Here is a 17502-nt window from a genome sequence, read left to right as displayed (position 1 = left end):
TAACATGAGGATCCACACAGGTGAAAAGCCCTTCAACTGCAGCTTTTGTTGCAGAAGAGCTCACTAAAGACACACGACATGTTCCACAAGAAGGAGACAGTGTTAATGTGCCAGATCAGCAGTAAAGACTCACACACACTGATGAGACATGGTAGAAGTGGGGTTTGTGGGAAGAGTTACCAAGAGAATGGCCCAACAGAGAAGGGTTATCTGTGGCTCCCAGCATGACCCAACAGCAAGAGTTTCACCCTGATTTGCAGTCCAGAAACCTGTCCCTACTGTAGCTTTGGACAAGTGGAAGTGAAAAGACAGAGTAAACTGCGTCTTGTAGGTTTTATGAAACCCAATTCCCGCAGACCAGCAACAGCTGGTGATTCTGCTAAAGGGGATGAAGAGAAGAAGAAGCCGCTGTTCCTGAAAAGACACAGCAGAGTGTGGTGGCTGAAGAACTACCAACACAAAAAAATTCAGGAACATCTGGAAAGGAAAATGCAGCCTCCTCTGTCCAGGTACAATCTCCAGACAGAAATAACACGTCCTGAAGGAGCTAAAAAAAAAACCTCAGTAGTCACTGCTGAGATCACCGCCTGCAGAGATCAGTCCAACTGTGGTGGAGGAAAAAGAAAATGTTTGGCACAAAGGCTTTGCAGAAGTTCTAGCTGGAAAGAAAGAACTCGCTCCAAGACTTAGACCAGCCTGTTTTGAACTTTTTTACTTATTCTCTACATAATCTGGTTCATAAATGTTAATCAGAGTTATGGACTTAACCTCCTCTGCACCTGGACTTTACCAGTCCAGGTGCAGATCATTTATCAAATCCATAAGTATTAATAGTATCAAATAACCAAGATGAACTTATTGATGAAGACATCACATTGATCCAGATATGACAGGTCAAATTTTACAATGTAGTGCTGGTATTGCATAATATTGCTGTTTTCACAAAGGGTTAAACGGCTGTCACACATATTAGATTAGATTTTATTGTAACTGCACACATGGGTTCAAGACAACTTCCACTCCAAATTTTACCCCAAGTGCAACAATCGTTCTGAGCTGAGCAAAGACAAAGTCTGTACTTCCTTCAGAAAAAACAGATTTGCTGGTGGATTCATCTCTTTGAAAACACAGTTTGTGGTGTTTTTGTCAAAAGAGGAGGAACATTTCTGTTAAAGGACCTGACCCAAACCAGTGTAGCAAAAACAAAACACCAAGTCAAAAAAGACATTTCTAGTCAAAAACAAACCAAAAAAGCAAAACTTTTGTTTATAGACATGTCTGTTAACACATCAAACTTATCTTTCTCCACAATTTGAACTCTATTTCATTTCCCGATCAGAGTTTTTCCTCAGTTTCCACGTTTAATTATGATGAAAGCCTCTGATTGGTTGGTTCAGGCAGATCAGCTTCAGAACCATGCAGCTTTTCTCCCATGATCCTTCATCTCTCAGAGCTTGTAGAACTGAGAGTCTGGCACGTTGGAGGTCTGCTTCAGACCACATCTGGATAGGGATTTGAACAGAGAAGTGATTCCTGAGACAAACAAGCGTTTCAGCGTGAACTCGCAGCTTTCTGTCCAGAACAGAGGTTCCAGAGCAGCTGCAGGTGGGATGCTCCATCTGCAGCTGCTCTCTGCAGACACTCAGGCCGTCATTTGCCATACTTGGAGATGAAGGCAGACAGCAGGTCTCTGTATGGAGTCTCTGAGCGCCGAGTTGGAAGCCGAAGGATTTTGTGGACAGCAGGAGAGCGAAGGATGAGGTTGTGGCTGAAGCCCACCAGGCTGGAGGTAAACCAGTACAGAGCCATGGACTTGGGGGGAGGAGGGAGAAACAGAGGCGTCAGAGCAGAACATAAAGGAACCTTTCAAAGTAAAAGCAGACAAGAAAGTAACTAAACAGAAAAAAAGGAAACAATCTTCATTTGCAAAGATAATGTCCAGCCTGTTCTGGATCAGGTCTGGGGAGTCTGCAGATGTCGAGCCAATCAGCTCGAAACCCCAGAGACCTGCAGGGATGCACACCTGAACAACAGCACATGTGTGTGTGAGACTCACAGAGGGAACCACAGCGGCGATGGGGATCATCAGCACACAGAACCCTCTGATGCCATTCAGCACCAGCCGCTGCACGCCAGACACGCCCACTCTCTGCAGGGAAAACACCTGCAGACACGGAGCATGCTCAGTGTGACATCACTACAGGTCAGGGGATCGCCGTGAGCGCACAGACTCACTTCCACAATGAGCAGGTTGGTGAGACCCAGACAAACGGGCAGGATCCAGGTGGAGTCCGGTACCGTGAGGTCAGAGAACCACAGAGCGCCCCCTGCTGCCAGCTCCTCCTGCAGGGCTGCACACAACATCGGTCGACTATGAGGGTCCATTCCGGGACGAGGCAGCCTGACCCGGCAGACTTGAACTCACCCGACTGATTCAAGCTCAGGTTCCGGAGCGCCAGAGAAAGACTGATCCAGAGGGGCAACTGAACCCAGACCAGCAGGCTGGCTTTGAAGGGATGACAGTTGTCCCTGATGTAGAGCTGAGAGACGATGCGGCGCAGATTCTTCTTAAACTGGAACCTGAACACAGAACAAAGACTCTCCCAGAACCGAACTGCTGCAGATCCAGAACACTCTTCAGGACCAGACTCAGATGATCTCACGGATCTTTCAAGACCCACTCTGATGAAAATGGTGTTTTTAGCATGTTCTAGAGGCCTTTCCTGGTGCAGGACATATATAAAGAAAATTAAGCTCAAAATTGCATTTCTGAGTGTTTATGTATTCAAACTGTTGTGAATCAATGAGCAGATGAAAAAAATGATGATTTCTACGGACTGTAAGCAAGCAGTAGAGAATGTAAACAGATGGATGATGGAAAATGGGGGCGGGCTTACTCCGCACAACAGTCCCCCCTCACAACTATGAGGAAAGTTTGTAATGAAATACTGCCGCTCTCCAGAAACTATGTCCTAGCAGATGACACAGATATGGTAAAAAAAATACTCACATTTAAAAGACCACTGAGAAAGCTTTGAAAGTAGATCAATAGATGACTTTAAAGGCTTTTAGGACATGAAGCGTCTGTCCTTCAAGATAAGCTCCTCACTTGATCTCCCCCATGACACCCTGGAAAGGGTTGTTCATGCATTCATCTTTTCCAGACTGGACTACTGTAACTCCCTTTATTCCGGGATGGACCAGTCTCTCCTCCGCCGTCTTCAGCTGGTCCAGAATTCAGCTGCCCGACTTCTAACGGGGACTAGACGGCGTGATCACGTCACACCAATACTGCGCTCTCTGCACTGGCTGCCTGCTTCTTTTAGAATTGATTTTACAATCTTCCTCTTGGTTTTCAAATGTTTACATGGTCTGGGTCTGGCACCTCCTCATCTTTCTGAGCTCCTGCAGAGCCATCGTTCTCGTAGAGCTCTGTGATCTGTAGACCAGATGCTCTTAGTGGTTCCAAGGACTCGACTTGTGACCAAGGGGGATTGAGCGCTTTCAGTGGCTGCTCCTAAACTCTGGAATCGTCTTCCCCTGTCAGTGAGATCTGCCAGATGCTTAAATGATTTTAAATCTCTGCTAAAAACTCATCTTTTTACATTACATTACTTTATTGATGATTTTATTGTTATCATTTTACTGTGCTTCTTTGAATTTCACCTATGGTTTTAGTGTATTTATACTTGTGCAGCACTTTGGATGTCTGGCAGATTTTAAAGCGCTATATAAATAAAGACTGATTGATTCTTTAGAACCAGTAGAAAATGTAAAACCTCCTTGAACGTTTCAGAATTCCAGTTCCTTCTGGACCTGAACTTCTAAAGAAGGAACATTTTCAGACTCTTTTAAAGCGGAGTTATTGTTACAGTTGCCTAAAACCTAGAACAATTACCTAGAACCAGGCGCCAGTAATGTCTGATGGGGATTCATTTATTTAATGGAATAAAAACTTCTTTTTCCTCACCGGCTTTGTTTTTCAGTCCAGCCTCTCTCTTTGGCTCGCACCAACACCTCATAGCGAAGCCTCTTAGCCAGCTCAGAGATCTCCGCCTGCAGCGCCTCCACCTGCAATGGTTACCATGGTTTCTCAGGGCAAAGGTGTCTGTGCATTTATGCAGTCTGCAGGGACAGAGGAAACGATCTGCTACGGTCTTGAATTGTGCATCTTTAAAGTCCCACTCTAACTATGTTTTGATCTATTTTCAAACTGGTTTTTTAGGTACGAATATATCGCTTTTAACCAAAACACAAAACCTGTTTACGTCATGTGGAGACTTCTGACTGAAGCCCACTGCAGCGACTGAATCTGTGTCGCCATGGAAACCTTCAGCTCTCCTCAGCAGCTGAGGAACAGAGAAGACTGTGGAAATGTTGTTATGATGAATGGAGAATGAGTGTTTTCCATTGATCACATCAGTGTTCAGCTGGTGCTTATAAATGTCTATTCATATGATGGTTCGTGTGTGTCTCTTTTAAAAACACAATTCCATTTTTGAGAGGAAATAACATTGTTTTGAATGCAAATTTTCGTTTCGCAGGAAATTGCCCATTTTTGCCCATTGTGTGTGTTTTTTATTTATTTATTTGTGTGTAGAGTTCCGATAAATATGAAGGCATACTTTCAGAAAATGTGTGTAAACAAATGTGGAAAAACAGTAAGAGGCCTCTGGGAACGCTTTTAAATGAGATTAAAGGAGGATCGCAGTGGGACTTTAAACAGTAAAGTTTAAGTTTAAAGTCTTAGGCCGCTGTCTGCTGAACCAGACCCCGGGTCCAGCGGGGTCCGCCTCACCTTGCAGACGATGAGCAGCTGGTACGCAGCCAGAGGCAGAGTGACGGCGGTTCTGACGGTCAGCGTCGCCGCCATGATGCTCATCCACCACGGCAGCCCGCTCAGCTGCTGCACGCTCACCAGCAGGTCCTCGCACAGGTGGACGGGCGCCGAGTCCGACAGGCTGCCGTACCACCCCGGGGCCGGGGCCGGGGCCTCGCCGGGGCTCCTGTCAGTCCCTGACAGGCCCCTGGAGGCGGCCACAGGCACGGGGGCGCAGCAGAGCAGGCGAGGACAGCAGGACGACCTGCCGCGGAGGAGCTCCGTCCGGCGGAGTCCCGGCGCGGCCCGCAGCAGCGCCCCCACCCGGAGCATGCTGGTCAGCGACAGCGCTCAGAGTGATGTCTCCAAACACCAATCATTACTAAAAGGACGAAAACGTGTGTCCGCGTTCAGGATAAATGTCAAAACCTCAGGAAAGCCAGCGGATAACTGCAGATCATGAAGCGACACACACCACCCGGAACATCTCCAAGTCAACCTTCACAATAAAAGCTCTGACTCCTGCATGGGCCGGTGTGTACGCTCAACAGATGCTCATAAAGACGTACACGCGTGAGCATCTGTCAGCAGGTGAGCCGTTACGTGTATGAGTTATGATATGATGTTGAACCCTTCCTTGTTGCGCCCCGTCATTTCTACCGTGCATTCTGATTGTCTTATTGTGAAGGTGCGCAGCTGCGATCGTCGCCGGGTGATCTGAGACTGCGCAGACCGATCCTTCCTCAAGCAGTCATGTCGGAATTCGGGCCTTCGGGCCTGCTGGCGGTTCTGTTGCTCTTCACCGCACTCACGCTGCGGGATGTTTACGTCGGGAGGTCCAAGCAGCAGCCGGCCGACGGTCCAAGCCCCTTACCGGACACGGGACCCGGAGAACACGCCAGGGCCTCCGCGTACACCGGGCCCGTGCTGAGGTTCCGGTACTGGTGAGTGGATTTACATTTTACATTTTTTATTAAGAAAAAAAAATATTCGACCACATTGATTGTAGATTAATTCTGAGGACTAGTTTAAAAGGAACCTCATGTTGTGAACATTACTTGATTCTTGAAGTGGAATTTTTCAGGGTTCCTTGAACGCCTCTCATGTTTAAATTGAAATTTCAGCTCAAAAACACATGATGCGTTTCTCCCTGAAAAACTGGGTTTCCATGGGCACAAGGGAAGGGTGGTGGGGCGGGTGAGGGGTTTTTCCCCAAATTTGAAGGCGGAGCGTCTTTTCCCAGTTCAGCAGGCTCCTCTGCTCCTCTGCTCCTCTGTGTCTGCAGCATCTCCTGAGGCTACAGCAAAGTCTTCCAGGAGTACTCCCAGGCCATCAGCCAGGTGTACCCGGGTGTCCGTATCCAGGGAGACAACTACCCCCCCACCCCCATCAACAGGTGAGAGGCCTTGATCAGGGTGTTTGCAAGGGGAAAGGACTCCATAAACGTTTTATGTAAATCAGACGGAGAAGAAAAGTCGGGTAACCCCCAGGAAGCAGTCGAGAAAAATCTTTGCGTCTACATGGATGACTTGGTTCTTCATCGTCAACACAAAACTCTTTTTGATAAGGCTACTAAATGTCCTTTTTGGTGTCCAGAATCTGCTTCAACATCTGCGATTGTTTGCTCGGTGGTTGGCGCTCTGGCCTCACAGCAACAGCGGTCCCTTAAGGGGAGGGGTGTTACGACCCCTGGTAGTGTCTGCTTGGTAGTGTCCATAATTTATCTCACCTTTGGTGTTTTTTTTGGTTAGTTTCCTTTCATTTTTATGTGTCACGCAATTAAACGGCTGTGTGGCCGACTTTAACCCCGCCTGGTTATTATATTTTCTTTTCGTTACCTATTTTCTCCCTCCTCCCTGAAGAGGGGCGTAACAAGGAGCCGTGAACAGCGTCTGTCAGCTGTTAGTGATGTGTCCAGAGAGGGTTCTGATCAGTGTCGTCCTCTCGCCTCCTCAGGGTTCTTGGAAACCTGGTTTCCTACCTGAAGCTGCTCTCCATCCTCCTCATCGTCACTGGTCTAAACCCGTTTGGTCACATTGGACTGGACACCCCCAGCGTCTGGACCTGGAGTCAGGACAACAAGGTGTGGAACCGCAGCTGTGTTGGCACTGCAGCCGTTGGCGCCACAGCTAACTGTCTGTAACCTCCCCAGATCTTCTCCTGCCTGATGGTCTTCTTCCTCTGTAACATGATGGAGACCCACTTCCTGTCCACTGGAGCCTTTGAGGTGTCTCTGAACGGTGAGTTGTGATTGGCCCAAAGCTTGAGGCAGGAGTCATGGCTCTAGCTTGTGATTGGTTGGAGATAGATCCAGGTAATCTTGGTCAGGACTGAAGCTTCAGGAACAAGGAGTTTACAAAGAGCAGCCATTCACGAGTGAAGAAAATTCACAGTCAGAAGGTGATGAAGAAGAAGACGCTGTGACGCCCCTGAAGGGAGCAGCTGCTACCTTCAGGGGCGTCCGTGAAAGAACGTTAACGGATTCGTCCCGTTAAGCTCGGTCGTGCAGGAACTCTCCTCCTGGAACTGTTTGTGTCCCTCAGACATTCCCGTGTGGTCCAAGCTGCAGTCCGGCTATGTGCCCAACATCCAGGAGATGTTCCAGATCCTGGACACCCACCTGAAGATGAACCAGGCCGAGCACACCGGCTTCTCCACCACTTAGAGCTACACCCACAGGTGACACTCACGCTCTTCTTTGTGCATGAATGAATTTACTGAACACATCACAAAACAACACCAGAACACTTACATAACATCACAAAATATGGCGGATACAAGTGGAAGGAATACCGCAATTTAAAAGGAAGCAAAAAAAGTAGAGTACATAGCTAGAAGCACACTTGTACATGAACATACACGTAATCTTAACGAAAAAGGAAACCACAATTACAGAGTTTGATAGTGGTACAAATGCAGGGGGGGTGCAACATTGAAATAACGGTCTCAGGTATTTGGATTATCATGAACTGTTATGGCTTTTGGTGAATTGATGAACATTTGTGCTATCCTAGGCACTTTAACATTGGGAGTTGGGTCATCTAGACCCACTAGACAGAGCTCTGAGCCTTTTTTCTTCAATGATTTGTGATCTTCACTGGTGTCCATGGATTACATGAAATCTTTCCACCTTTATCCACCTTTGTCATGGTAGGAAGAACACGTCAATGTAAGGGTGGGGTCATACGATAGCACAAGGGTTAATCTTATGGATTTTAAGTATAAATTGACTTTGTTACTAAAGAAGGTCATGTTGGGGGGGGTGACAATTCTGTAATCTGTTTTTTTGTGTATAAAAACATGGCTAAACATAACACAGTATTGATACATAAACTATTTACTTTGTTGTGTAGCGATAGGCCAAAAATTATGACTTCTTTGAAAAGAAGCTCATAATAGACAGGAATTATTATTTTTAATCCTTTTTAAACCTCCAACCAGAAAATGTATACAGCGTTACACACAAAAATGTGTCTTCAACAGGACAGTCTTACGGTGAGATCAGGAGGTTCACTCGGGGTGGGACTGTAGAAACACTGGATCGTCGTGACAACGCCTGCTTGTTGTTGTTGACACACGCTAACCGTCATGGACCTGCAGCAGGTGTCTGCACCTGTGAGGGCGCCGCCGCCGCCTTTGGTCGTTTCAGAGGAATGCCGTCTCACTCCTTCTCTGAAGTTTCACACTACAAGATTCACATGCTCCTGGAACCAGGGTTCGCTTCACCCTCCTTTTTTAAGCAGAGGAGGAGGAGCTTCAGTCATACAGCCCTGTGATTGGCTGAGACCTAAAACCTCTTTGGGGTTAAGTCAGGATCAGCTTAAGTGAATGGAAAAACCAGTTTAGATAGAAGAAAATGGAAAACAGTCTCGCCCACGAAAATAGACATTGTAAACTTGAAAAATGAAAACAGTAAATTTAATTAAAAACCTATAATCTTCAAATTGTTACTAAATTACTGTAAGTTACTGGTGTTTTGTATTTTCAGCTTTTGATTTTTTTTTTTTTGTTTCTCTTATTTGCTTTCAATCCTCTGTTTACAGTTACAGTTAAGAATTTTTTATGGGGGTGGGGCTTTGAGCTCATTGGCTAGTGGGGACATGATTGACATCGGGTGACAAAGGTTATGGTGATGTCACTTCCCTTCTCTGACACAGGCGGCGCCAGCAATAGACGCCGTTCTGGAGGGGAAATTACATCACCGTGACCTCCATCGCCCCATGTGGGCTCTGATTGGCTCCTGTGACACCGCAGTAGCCAATCATAGTCGTTCATCCTGTTGTTAACCTGCTCAATCCATCTACAGTGACGTACCGCGTTAGCAGTATCCACAAACGGCAGTCAGTAGTAGTCAGATTACCTCGTAACTTAAAATGTGACAGAGTAATTGCAGACGCTGCCATTCAGTAACTTTCAGCTGAGACCTCAGTCTGACCCTGAACACCGGACCACGCTGACCCACTGACCTCTCTCCTGTGTGTCCACAGCCGTGCGGCATTCAGGTGTCCTGGTTCAGGAGGACATTCGGTCTGTGGCGTTCATGAAGGTCTGGCCCTAAAGCAGACACTGAGGGGTCTCTCCTGATGTTCTCCTCGCCACAAAGACTCTTCTTCTGCACCAGCTCACCGCGCGCTGCAGTACCCACAATGCACTGGTCGGGCCCACTGCTTCTCAGTGTAGACTTTCATGTTTGGGTGGGGGAGGGGCACAAACAGGATATGATGCTGCTGCACTTCCTGTCTCCTGATCCTCTGAGCTGATGTTTTTTCTGAAGCTGTCCTTCAGTATGACATCACTTCTCATCACACGCACCAATAACATCTGGAATTCCTCCTTTTTCCACACGGACCCGGAAAGCTGGACTTCTCTCCTCTGTGGTCCTCAGAGTGAGAAAGTTCCTGACTTCTCCTTCAGCTCATTGAAACCAGCAGTGGTGCGTTCAAAGTCTGCTGCTTTCACCCCTCGGTCAGGATCCCGGGGAACGCCTGGCTCCTGCAGCTGACTTCAGCCTTCACAGGCTGATGGTCAGACCCAGGTCCTCACGTCTGAGTCTGAGCGCACAGAACCCTTTCTGGATCAGGACTGTGGCCCGGCAGCATCCATTCTGCATGTTAGTTGAGATGTTTTTAGCTCTGAGAGTCTGAGCAGAACGAGCATGAAGACGGTGAGAAGCAGCCGGTGGATAAGTTCCATCTGCTGTCGGTGTGAGCAGAGACTGAGGACCACTGTGACATGCAGACTCCTCTGACAGGAAGCCACTACAGACAGAGCTGCACCCCACCTCAGCCGTCTGAAGATGGAGCTTATGTCCTGGTTTTTACCGTAATGTTTAAGGTCAAACAGAAATCTGGTGTGATGTGTCACAGACACTGATCACCCTAGGAATCGGTCGAGTTGTTGCTCATGAATTGATGTGTGTGAAGTGTTGTTGATTCATGAATAAAGTCTTAACTGGAAAGAGCTGCCTGGTTCCTGAAACATTCAAGTCCCTGTAAACCAGGGGGGTCAAACTCATTTACACTGAGGGCCACATCAGCATAGCGGTTGTCCTCAAAGGGCCAGATATAACTTATACATGTAACTAAATGTAATGAAAAATTAATGTAACTACTCCTTAATGTTAAATATATTTATTTATTATAAGTTTTTAAAGTGACAATTCCAGTTGCATAGAAAACATATGTTTGCTTGTTATTCTAGCATAAATCCTTTAACAATTGATTCTGTCAGGTTAGGTTATATAGACAGTGTTTAAGTCCTAATGTTTAGTTCCCCAATCTGATATTTCAAGTCAGATTCCCCCTAGATATGAATAAATACACACCAACTTTTATTTTAAGAAATTAAAAGCTTTTATGCTCTGGCGGGCCACAGAAAATGACATGGTGGGCCTTGAGTTTGACACATGTTGTAGACCCTTGATGGCTCCACAGACGTTTACATTGGTGCAGCTGCAGGTTCTGAGATAGAGATGAGACAGTCTAACCAAACTCTTTGTTCTGATGTAACTAAGTTCTTTTTTTTCAGACTCTGGTCCTCTGCCCACTAGGGTCCCTGCTGTGTGAACACAGCTGAAGCGAGTTTCTTCAGTGTTTTGCAGTGACTAAGACATGATTTTTGGTCCTTCTACGCATGCACAGCAGGATGTTAACGAGACACGTCTTCAACGTTCACGCTGAGCTCAGACAGGAACCAGGAAAGGACAGAAACAGGATCTCAGCAGAGTTTAGTTTATATATGATAAACTGACAGAGGGGGAAAAGCTATTAAAAACAAAATACAAAACAAAAATATATTTTTCCATTAATGTATTTACAGAGCACCTAACTATCAAGGAGCAAGGGTAGAATCCAAGGTACTAAACATAAAAGACACAATCATAGGATGAAAGAAAAAAATCATGACACATCAAAGACTAAAAACATCAGAAGATGATTATAAAATGGTCAAACCGGTACGGCTGATGGTTTGAGAAGGTACCGTCTAGAATAATAGGGTAAAAATGTATAAGTGATAAATCAAAAAATACTCAAAGGCCAAATAAAAAAGTAAAAGACGTTTTGTAAATGCTAAATTAAAAAGATATCTTTAATTATTTTTTTTTTTTTTAAATTTACATTTCTAAAACTAAGGATAAAATCTGCTCTTGATTCACCACGATTTGGAAAAAAAATGCCTAGAAATGCTTTTTTATTCTTAGTTTTTTTTATATATGTTCATTTGCCCCATGATGAAAAAAAATGCCGCAAAAATATGTCAAAAACTCAAAACACCATTTTCCTTTGAGTGTTTTATTTTGGTAAACACAAGGTGACCTGTCCACACGGTGGCGCTGCAGCTTTCAGATCAGACGCAGCTGCAGAAGAAGAGCCCGCAGACCGGAAGTAGATAGAGGCCCACACTCCACTGTTCTCCCAGATGGTGTCAGTGGTCCTGAGTTCGGTTCTGACTCGGTCCAGACAGCGTGTATAGCCTCTACCAGACTCAGTTCTTCGGATAACACTTTTGGAGTAAAATAAGAGGCCGAAAAGGCGCCAAGCAGCAAACGACAGCAACATCAAACGGTAAGAGTCGAGAAAGAGATCACCGAAATGCTGGTGTTGTGACAGAAATGGTTTACTTTGGAAACCGGCTCCTCACGTGACTCTGTACGTCAGTTCTAACTGCAGCCAGCGGTGGTTGAATAACTGCTCCAATCACTCTGCACGTGTGTTCTTGTTAGCTTGTTCGAATGAGACGTTATGAAATAGTTTTTTGATATAAAAAGCAGATGAATAAATCATATAACTGAGGACAAATGACCAATTGTACCTGCTACGGAAAGCGTGTAGGCACAAAACAGAAGCTGAGGACAGGGAAACACTGCTGGTGCTGGATGGAGCTTTTTTCGTGGCGCGGTGGAAGATCAAACGTCTTTCTTCTGTGATTGTAGAGTACATGTTTTAAACCAATGGAGATTAATGCATTTTAACAAAATGTTTCAATGGGCCATGCCTGACATTCTCTTTGTATATCTTTCTATCATACAAAAGTCTGACATAATCCACCCCTAATCCTCCTTGTCTGACCAAACATTTCTAGTCCCTCACAGATGACAACAGAAGAAACTCTCCCGACGTTTGAAAAGCAGTCGCGACAGTTTGAAATGGGACAGTTTTAGTAATCTATTTATAAAAATAGATACCTTCTTTTGATCCATCCTCTGGAGGAGCGGCGAGTTGCAGAAACAGCAGTGCTCAGGAACCATTTGGGGGTTTAATCCTAACCTTAACCCTTCCTCTGGGTCCCTGCAGCTCCCGAAGGCCCGGCCCCCCGCAGCTTCCGAAGGCCCGGCCGCCCGCAGCTCCTGGACGGACATGAGTAGCTCTGTACGTCTGCATGCCTCTCTTCATCACGCCCTGTAATGATAAAGGAACGTCTGCTTTCCTCCATCATCATCTGGAAAAAAGCAGTTTCTGTGGAAGCTGCTCTGAGCTGCAGTCAGCAGTTTCCACCTAAAGCTTCTGTGGAGCAGTGGGTGGAGCTTCATTCTGACCACACTGAAAACTGGCAGCAGCTTTCCTTGCTTCAGTGATGCTCACTGTGACTGTTGTGAACCTGACTCCCAGGTGTCAGGTCAGCCTTTGAGCTCACCTGAGGTGGTTGAGGCCCTGCGTGTTCATGTGTTTTCAGGCCCAGAGGAAGAGAAGGCCCACCGAAAGTCCTCGGGTCTCCAGGCCCAGCATCAAGACCAGCAGAGTTGCTCAATCCAGGAGAGCGGTCAACCGGGGGACTCATACCGGTGCAGACTCCGCTCCCCCTGCCGAGACCATCGACGTGATGGACAACACGGACGACGGTCAGTGTGTCAGCCTCCGGGAGCCTTTTTTTTCCCCAGGATTCACTTGGAAATGGGGTTTAGGCTCATTTTAAACCTCTGCTCTGAGAGCACGGGTCTGCTGTAAGCTTCAGCTGGCTCTGTCTTCATCCTGTAGCACGGCAGTGGAAGTGTCATGGTCTGGAGACGCTTCCAGCAGAAGCTTTTCTTTTGAGGAAGATTCAGTCTGACCTCTAGACCCAAACACAGCAGCAGCTTCTCCTCAGGGATCAAAGCAGGTGGTTGTAGTGCTGCCTGGAGGTTCTGACGGCCTCGCTGTCCTCAGGTGTTTGTAACCGACGGCTGGTGTGTGCAGGTGTGGAGGAGGTGGTGGACCTTACCTGTGAGGGAGCAGAAGCTGCTGTGGTGGACCTGACCAACAACAACGACTCTGTGCTGGTAACACGCTCTGTCATTCATCATTCACTTTGGGGGGGGCTGTGGAAACGGGCTGTAAGCTGATGTTCTTCTCTTGTTCTTGTCTCTGCGCTCCAGCTGGTGGATGAGGGTAAGTCCTCCTGGACCTCAGTGTGTGTCACCAGGTCATCTGAGGGTCACCTGACCTTCTGTTTGTGTTAGATCCTCAGAGCAGCACAGTCCCTGCAGGTGAGAGCTACGTCCTGAGCAGTGATGAAGATGAGGACACGCCCCTTTTCAGCAGCGCCGCCACCGCGGCGGCCGCACATGCATCAAGGTGAAGAACCGAACTCTGCGCCTGCGTTTAGTTCAGGGGAGTTGGGAGCGTCCCGGTGTGCACGCTCGACGGGGGAGCGTGCACACCAAAGCTCCCCCGAATCCATAGAGGTCACAGTAAATGTTGTGGTGATATTTAGAAAGGGATGAGCGGAGTGTGAACTCAAAACAGGAGGGTGGAGAACACAGACGGACTCACATCAGTTTGAGTAGGGCTCATGGTTCTGCAGAACCAGGACAGAAAGCAGCAAAGCTCCTCAGGTTCTTGAAGTAAAAGTCACTGGGTTCTTGTTGGGTTTCAGGTCGACGCCAGGCCTGATCAGCTGTCCGGTCTGTCTGGATCTGTACTCTGAGGTAAGAGAAATGCACGGGTGAGAGGCATGAACGAACCTGCCTTTGAAGTCTGAACCAGAACCCGTTTAAAGAACTAAAAACTCGGCATCTAAAGAGAACCTTTGTCTCATGGAAAGGTAACGTTTAGAAAAACAGCAGAAATGCAGACAGCTGTCCACCTGTGAAAGCAATCTATTCTCTTCCTAACTTTGTTCCTCTTGATGCTGTGAGAACAGCAGCTTGGCTCATAAAAGTGTTTCTCAGAACCTTCTGACTCCCGAGTCCAGAACCAGTTCCAGCTGAGCAGAGCCTGATGGCTGAAGGTTCTGCTTCTGTTTTAGTGTCAGACATTTCTAGATCCTCCAGAGGTCCTTTAGCCTGAGCAGAGTTCTGCATGGGAACAGAAGATGGAGCTTATCAGAATTCTGATGTCAGGCGGTCAGTGATGATGATGATGCTCATGAAAGCTGCACTCTGATTGGCTGTTTCTTCCTCAGATTGTCGGGAGTGGCCGGTTGGTCGTCTCCACAAAGTGTGGTCACGTCTTCTGCAGCCAGTGTCTAAGAGACTCTCTGACCTCCTCGCACACCTGCCCCACCTGCAGGAAGAGACTCACCTCCCGACAGTACCACCCCCTCTACGTCTGAGCGTGATGCCGGCGGGAACCCAGCTGCTACTGGACACCGCCGCGTCCGCTCTGTGATGTCATCAACAGTGACTTTTGCTTTTTTCAGCCAGACTCCTCCTGGTGATGGATTGTTTGAAGGTGATGGAGCTGAGCTCAGATTAGTTTAAGTTTGAATAAAACGTCTGGCTGAAGTGGACCCGTCTGAACTCTGCACCCATTTAAACAGGACAGACGCTGCACAGAGCTTCAAGCTTTAAACGAGCACGGCCGTGTGAGCAAACGGCTGTCTTTGGGGCAACAGCCGCCTCGGCGGTGTTGAACAGTGATTGAAAGATTGTTTGTCCTGTTTGACTCGTTTGTTCGCATGTTTTCACTTGCAAACCGTTCAAAGAAATCGGCACAAATAAAAAAAGCAGAATTGTTTTAATTCAGGGGGGAAAAAATCTCCTTAGTTTTGTGCGACGGTTATCAAAACGGTCACCAGCATGACCATTTTAAAGTCATGTAACAGAAACCTGAATTTAAAGAGTCTCGGTCACTTCAAAGACTTCTGTCAGCTTTTCTTCAGCTCTCAGCTGCCGATCTTCATCCTTCTGCAGAACCCAGTCTGAGATCACCAGGACCGCATCCTTCTGGGTAGACGGCAGAATTCATATGATCAGTTACCATGGCAACAGTCTTCGAACAGCAAAGCAGCCCCAAACCATGGCCCTACCACCGCCATGACCGACTGTTGACCTTTTACTGAAATGTTAGCTTCACATTCACTGTGGTTCCCCAGAGGATCAAAGCTGCAGAAATGTTAGATTGAAGTTATTTAAAGAGGATGATGACTTTTTGTAAAACCCAATTAAAACAAGTTAAATGAGCTTAAACGTCTTCTGTCGTCCACCTACACATGAATGTGTTGTTTCATTCTTGACTTTTTCTCCGCTTGAGAAACACCTAAAACGGAAAACTGCATTTCCTGTTTGCTTTAGGGTGTAAATGTGAGAGACATGCAACCAAACGCATGACAATTCTGGAGGGAAAAATCTTTTAGCCATTTTTATCCATAATGTCTTTTTTTTTCAATCACTTTAATTAAAGTTTGCACAACAGTCAGTGCAACCTCCACAACATTTGGTCATTTGGGCACAACCATGTGGCCATTTCATGTTTATTCCATCCAATAGCAAATGCTTTTGGACACAAAGCAGTTAATTAAGTATGAGTATGATCACTTTTGACTTGCTTTTCATCATTGTTCATTTGTTTTTATCGTGTCTGTCAACATTAAGTATACTTGTACCGGCTGAATAGTCATTGTTTCTACATTTGATTGGTTGTATCTACACAAAACTGCTGAACATGTCATTTTGTACATTAATTTAAAAAATGATTTTGTGTTTCCATGAAAATATCCAATAACTTTTTAAAAGTGAACCTCAATATACAATTAGTTCAAAGCAACGATAAGCTTCTCCGTCACGTCACACAGATGAACCCCATGAACTCCCACTCTACAAGTACCGTATGTATTCTGTAAACTTACAGGATCAGCATGAGGTGTTTATTGTATCTACAAAACTGCAACACTTAGGTCAGCCTTGTGGAAGAGGGGTGAGGAGGGATGGAGGAAGGGGACTAAACCAGGGAAGAAGGAGCAAACCACAGATTGCTGATAAAATCAGGGAAACTTTTGTGGATCAAGTGGAAAGTCACGGCTGTGGCTGGTCAAAGAGTGCTGCAAAATGTTGGGAGAGCTACTGTCAGTTCACAGTACACCAGCACAAGTGTAATTTAGGGTAACCCCTGTGCTATCCTAGGCACTTTAACATTGGGAGTTGGGTCATCTAGACCCACTAGACAGTGCTCTGAACCTTTTTTCTTCAATGATTTGTGATCTTCACTGGTGTCCATGGATTACATGAAATCTTTCCACCTTTATCCACCTTAGTCATGGTAGGGAGAACACGTAAATGGAAGGGGGTGGGGTCATCTAAGATAGAACAAGGGTTATTCAGCACAAGTTGATTTGCTCGGTATTATCATAATCATACAAGTGTCTGTAGTTTAGACTTCTATGGTATAGTGTGCTGTAGTGCAAAGTAAAGAAAATGATATATTACAGTCCTGTAAACATTTAGCTTGTTTCGTCTTCCACCTCTTCTAGGATTGTGAGAGAACCTAGATGAGGTGGAAGAGCTCCCCATCTGACTCAGCAGCAAAAGTCCATATTCAGTGTCTTGATTTATACGGAAATGTAGTTTTCAAAATGTCATCCATGGCTGTCTTCATTTTACATGACATTAGAAATCACTTCCAGAGAAATCTGTCAACATGAAAACATGTTCAAACCTTTTGATTCTACTGTCCAAAGATGCTGGAGTCATGATGCTTCTTTCAGTTAAACGGATATTTCATAAATAATCCTTATTCAAGAAATCCCTTACAGATTTGCCTGATTGCTTTCCTTTACAAAGGTCTTTTCATTGTAACTTTTGCCCCTTCAAAGACCAACTTTGTAACACGAAAGCTTTCCATAAGTCAGTTAGAAACCAACTTATTTCAGCCTGAAATGTACTTTTTTTATGCTTAACCTTTGTGCTATCTTAGATGACCCCACCCTTACATTGACGTGTTATTCCTACCATGACTAAGGTGGATAAAGGTGGAAAGATTTCATGTAAT

At 46.0% G+C, this 17502-nt stretch overlaps 3 protein-coding genes across 4 annotated transcripts; 2 read left to right on the top strand and 1 right to left on the bottom strand.

Moving 5' to 3' along the window:
* Window positions 1-949: 949 nt before the first annotated feature.
* LOC101166537 (mitochondrial inner membrane protein COX18) lies at window positions 950-5295 on the bottom strand. Its single transcript, XM_020701707.2, has 6 exons — window positions 4799-5295; window positions 3971-4071; window positions 2426-2580; window positions 2236-2351; window positions 2057-2164; window positions 950-1812 (listed from the first exon to the last, which is right to left on the bottom strand). The coding sequence occupies exons 1-6, from the start codon at window positions 5150-5152 to the stop codon at window positions 1651-1653; spliced, it is 996 nt and encodes a 331-aa protein (XP_020557366.2). The 5' UTR covers window positions 5153-5295; the 3' UTR covers window positions 950-1650.
* A 220-nt stretch (window positions 5296-5515) lies between these two features.
* Window positions 5516-10277, top strand: LOC101172641 (selenoprotein T2-like). Of its 2 annotated transcripts, none has more exons than XM_020701729.2 (6): window positions 5516-5763; window positions 6105-6215; window positions 6776-6902; window positions 6972-7059; window positions 7363-7498; window positions 8303-8656. In XM_020701729.2, the coding sequence occupies exons 1-5, from the start codon at window positions 5573-5575 to the stop codon at window positions 7482-7484; spliced, it is 639 nt and encodes a 212-aa protein (XP_020557388.1). In that variant the 5' UTR covers window positions 5516-5572; the 3' UTR covers window positions 7485-7498; window positions 8303-8656. The 2 variants fall into 2 exon arrangements, with proteins under 2 accessions (XP_020557388.1, XP_020557387.1); XM_020701728.2 differs by lacking the exon at window positions 8303-8656 and adding an exon at window positions 9307-10277 and having other exon boundaries at window positions 5518-5763.
* A 1402-nt stretch (window positions 10278-11679) lies between these two features.
* Window positions 11680-15698, top strand: rnf4 (ring finger protein 4). Its single transcript, XM_004086490.4, has 8 exons — window positions 11680-11883; window positions 12613-12687; window positions 12992-13157; window positions 13492-13574; window positions 13671-13683; window positions 13755-13869; window positions 14171-14222; window positions 14699-15698. Exons 2-8 carry the CDS (start codon window positions 12676-12678, stop codon window positions 14846-14848), a joined length of 591 nt encoding a protein of 196 aa, XP_004086538.1. The 5' UTR covers window positions 11680-11883; window positions 12613-12675; the 3' UTR covers window positions 14849-15698.
* Window positions 15699-17502: the final 1804 nt, after the last annotated feature.

Source organism: Oryzias latipes, chromosome 10 (genome assembly GCF_002234675.1).
Source record: "Oryzias latipes chromosome 10, ASM223467v1".
Lineage (NCBI taxonomy): Eukaryota > Metazoa > Chordata > Actinopteri > Beloniformes > Adrianichthyidae > Oryzias > Oryzias latipes.
The sequence above is the reverse complement of the archived record's forward strand: the minus strand, read 5'-3'. Positions and strand labels throughout refer to the sequence as shown.

What these genes read in the sequence shown, in the direction of transcription:
- rnf4 (XM_004086490.4), top strand. An exon ending in GATGGACAACACGGACGACG is followed by an intron (nt 13,158 to 13,491) that starts GTCAGTGTGTCA and finishes TGGTGTGTGCAG; the next exon opens with GTGTGGAGGAGGTGGTGGAC. An exon ending in GCGGCCGCACATGCATCAAG is followed by an intron (nt 13,870 to 14,170) that starts GTGAAGAACCGA and finishes GTTGGGTTTCAG; the next exon opens with GTCGACGCCAGGCCTGATCA.
- LOC101166537 (XM_020701707.2), bottom strand. Translation starts at nt 5,152, where the DNA reads ATGCTCCGGGTGGGGGCGCTGCTGCGGGCCGCGCCGGGACTCCGCCGG. An exon ending in AGCTGCTCATCGTCTGCAAG is followed by an intron (nt 4,072 to 4,798) that starts GTGAGGCGGACC and finishes TAACCATTGCAG; the next exon opens with GTGGAGGCGCTGCAGGCGGA. An exon ending in TGGACTGAAAAACAAAGCCG is followed by an intron (nt 2,581 to 3,970) that starts GTGAGGAAAAAG and finishes TTCTGTGTTCAG; the next exon opens with GTTCCAGTTTAAGAAGAATC.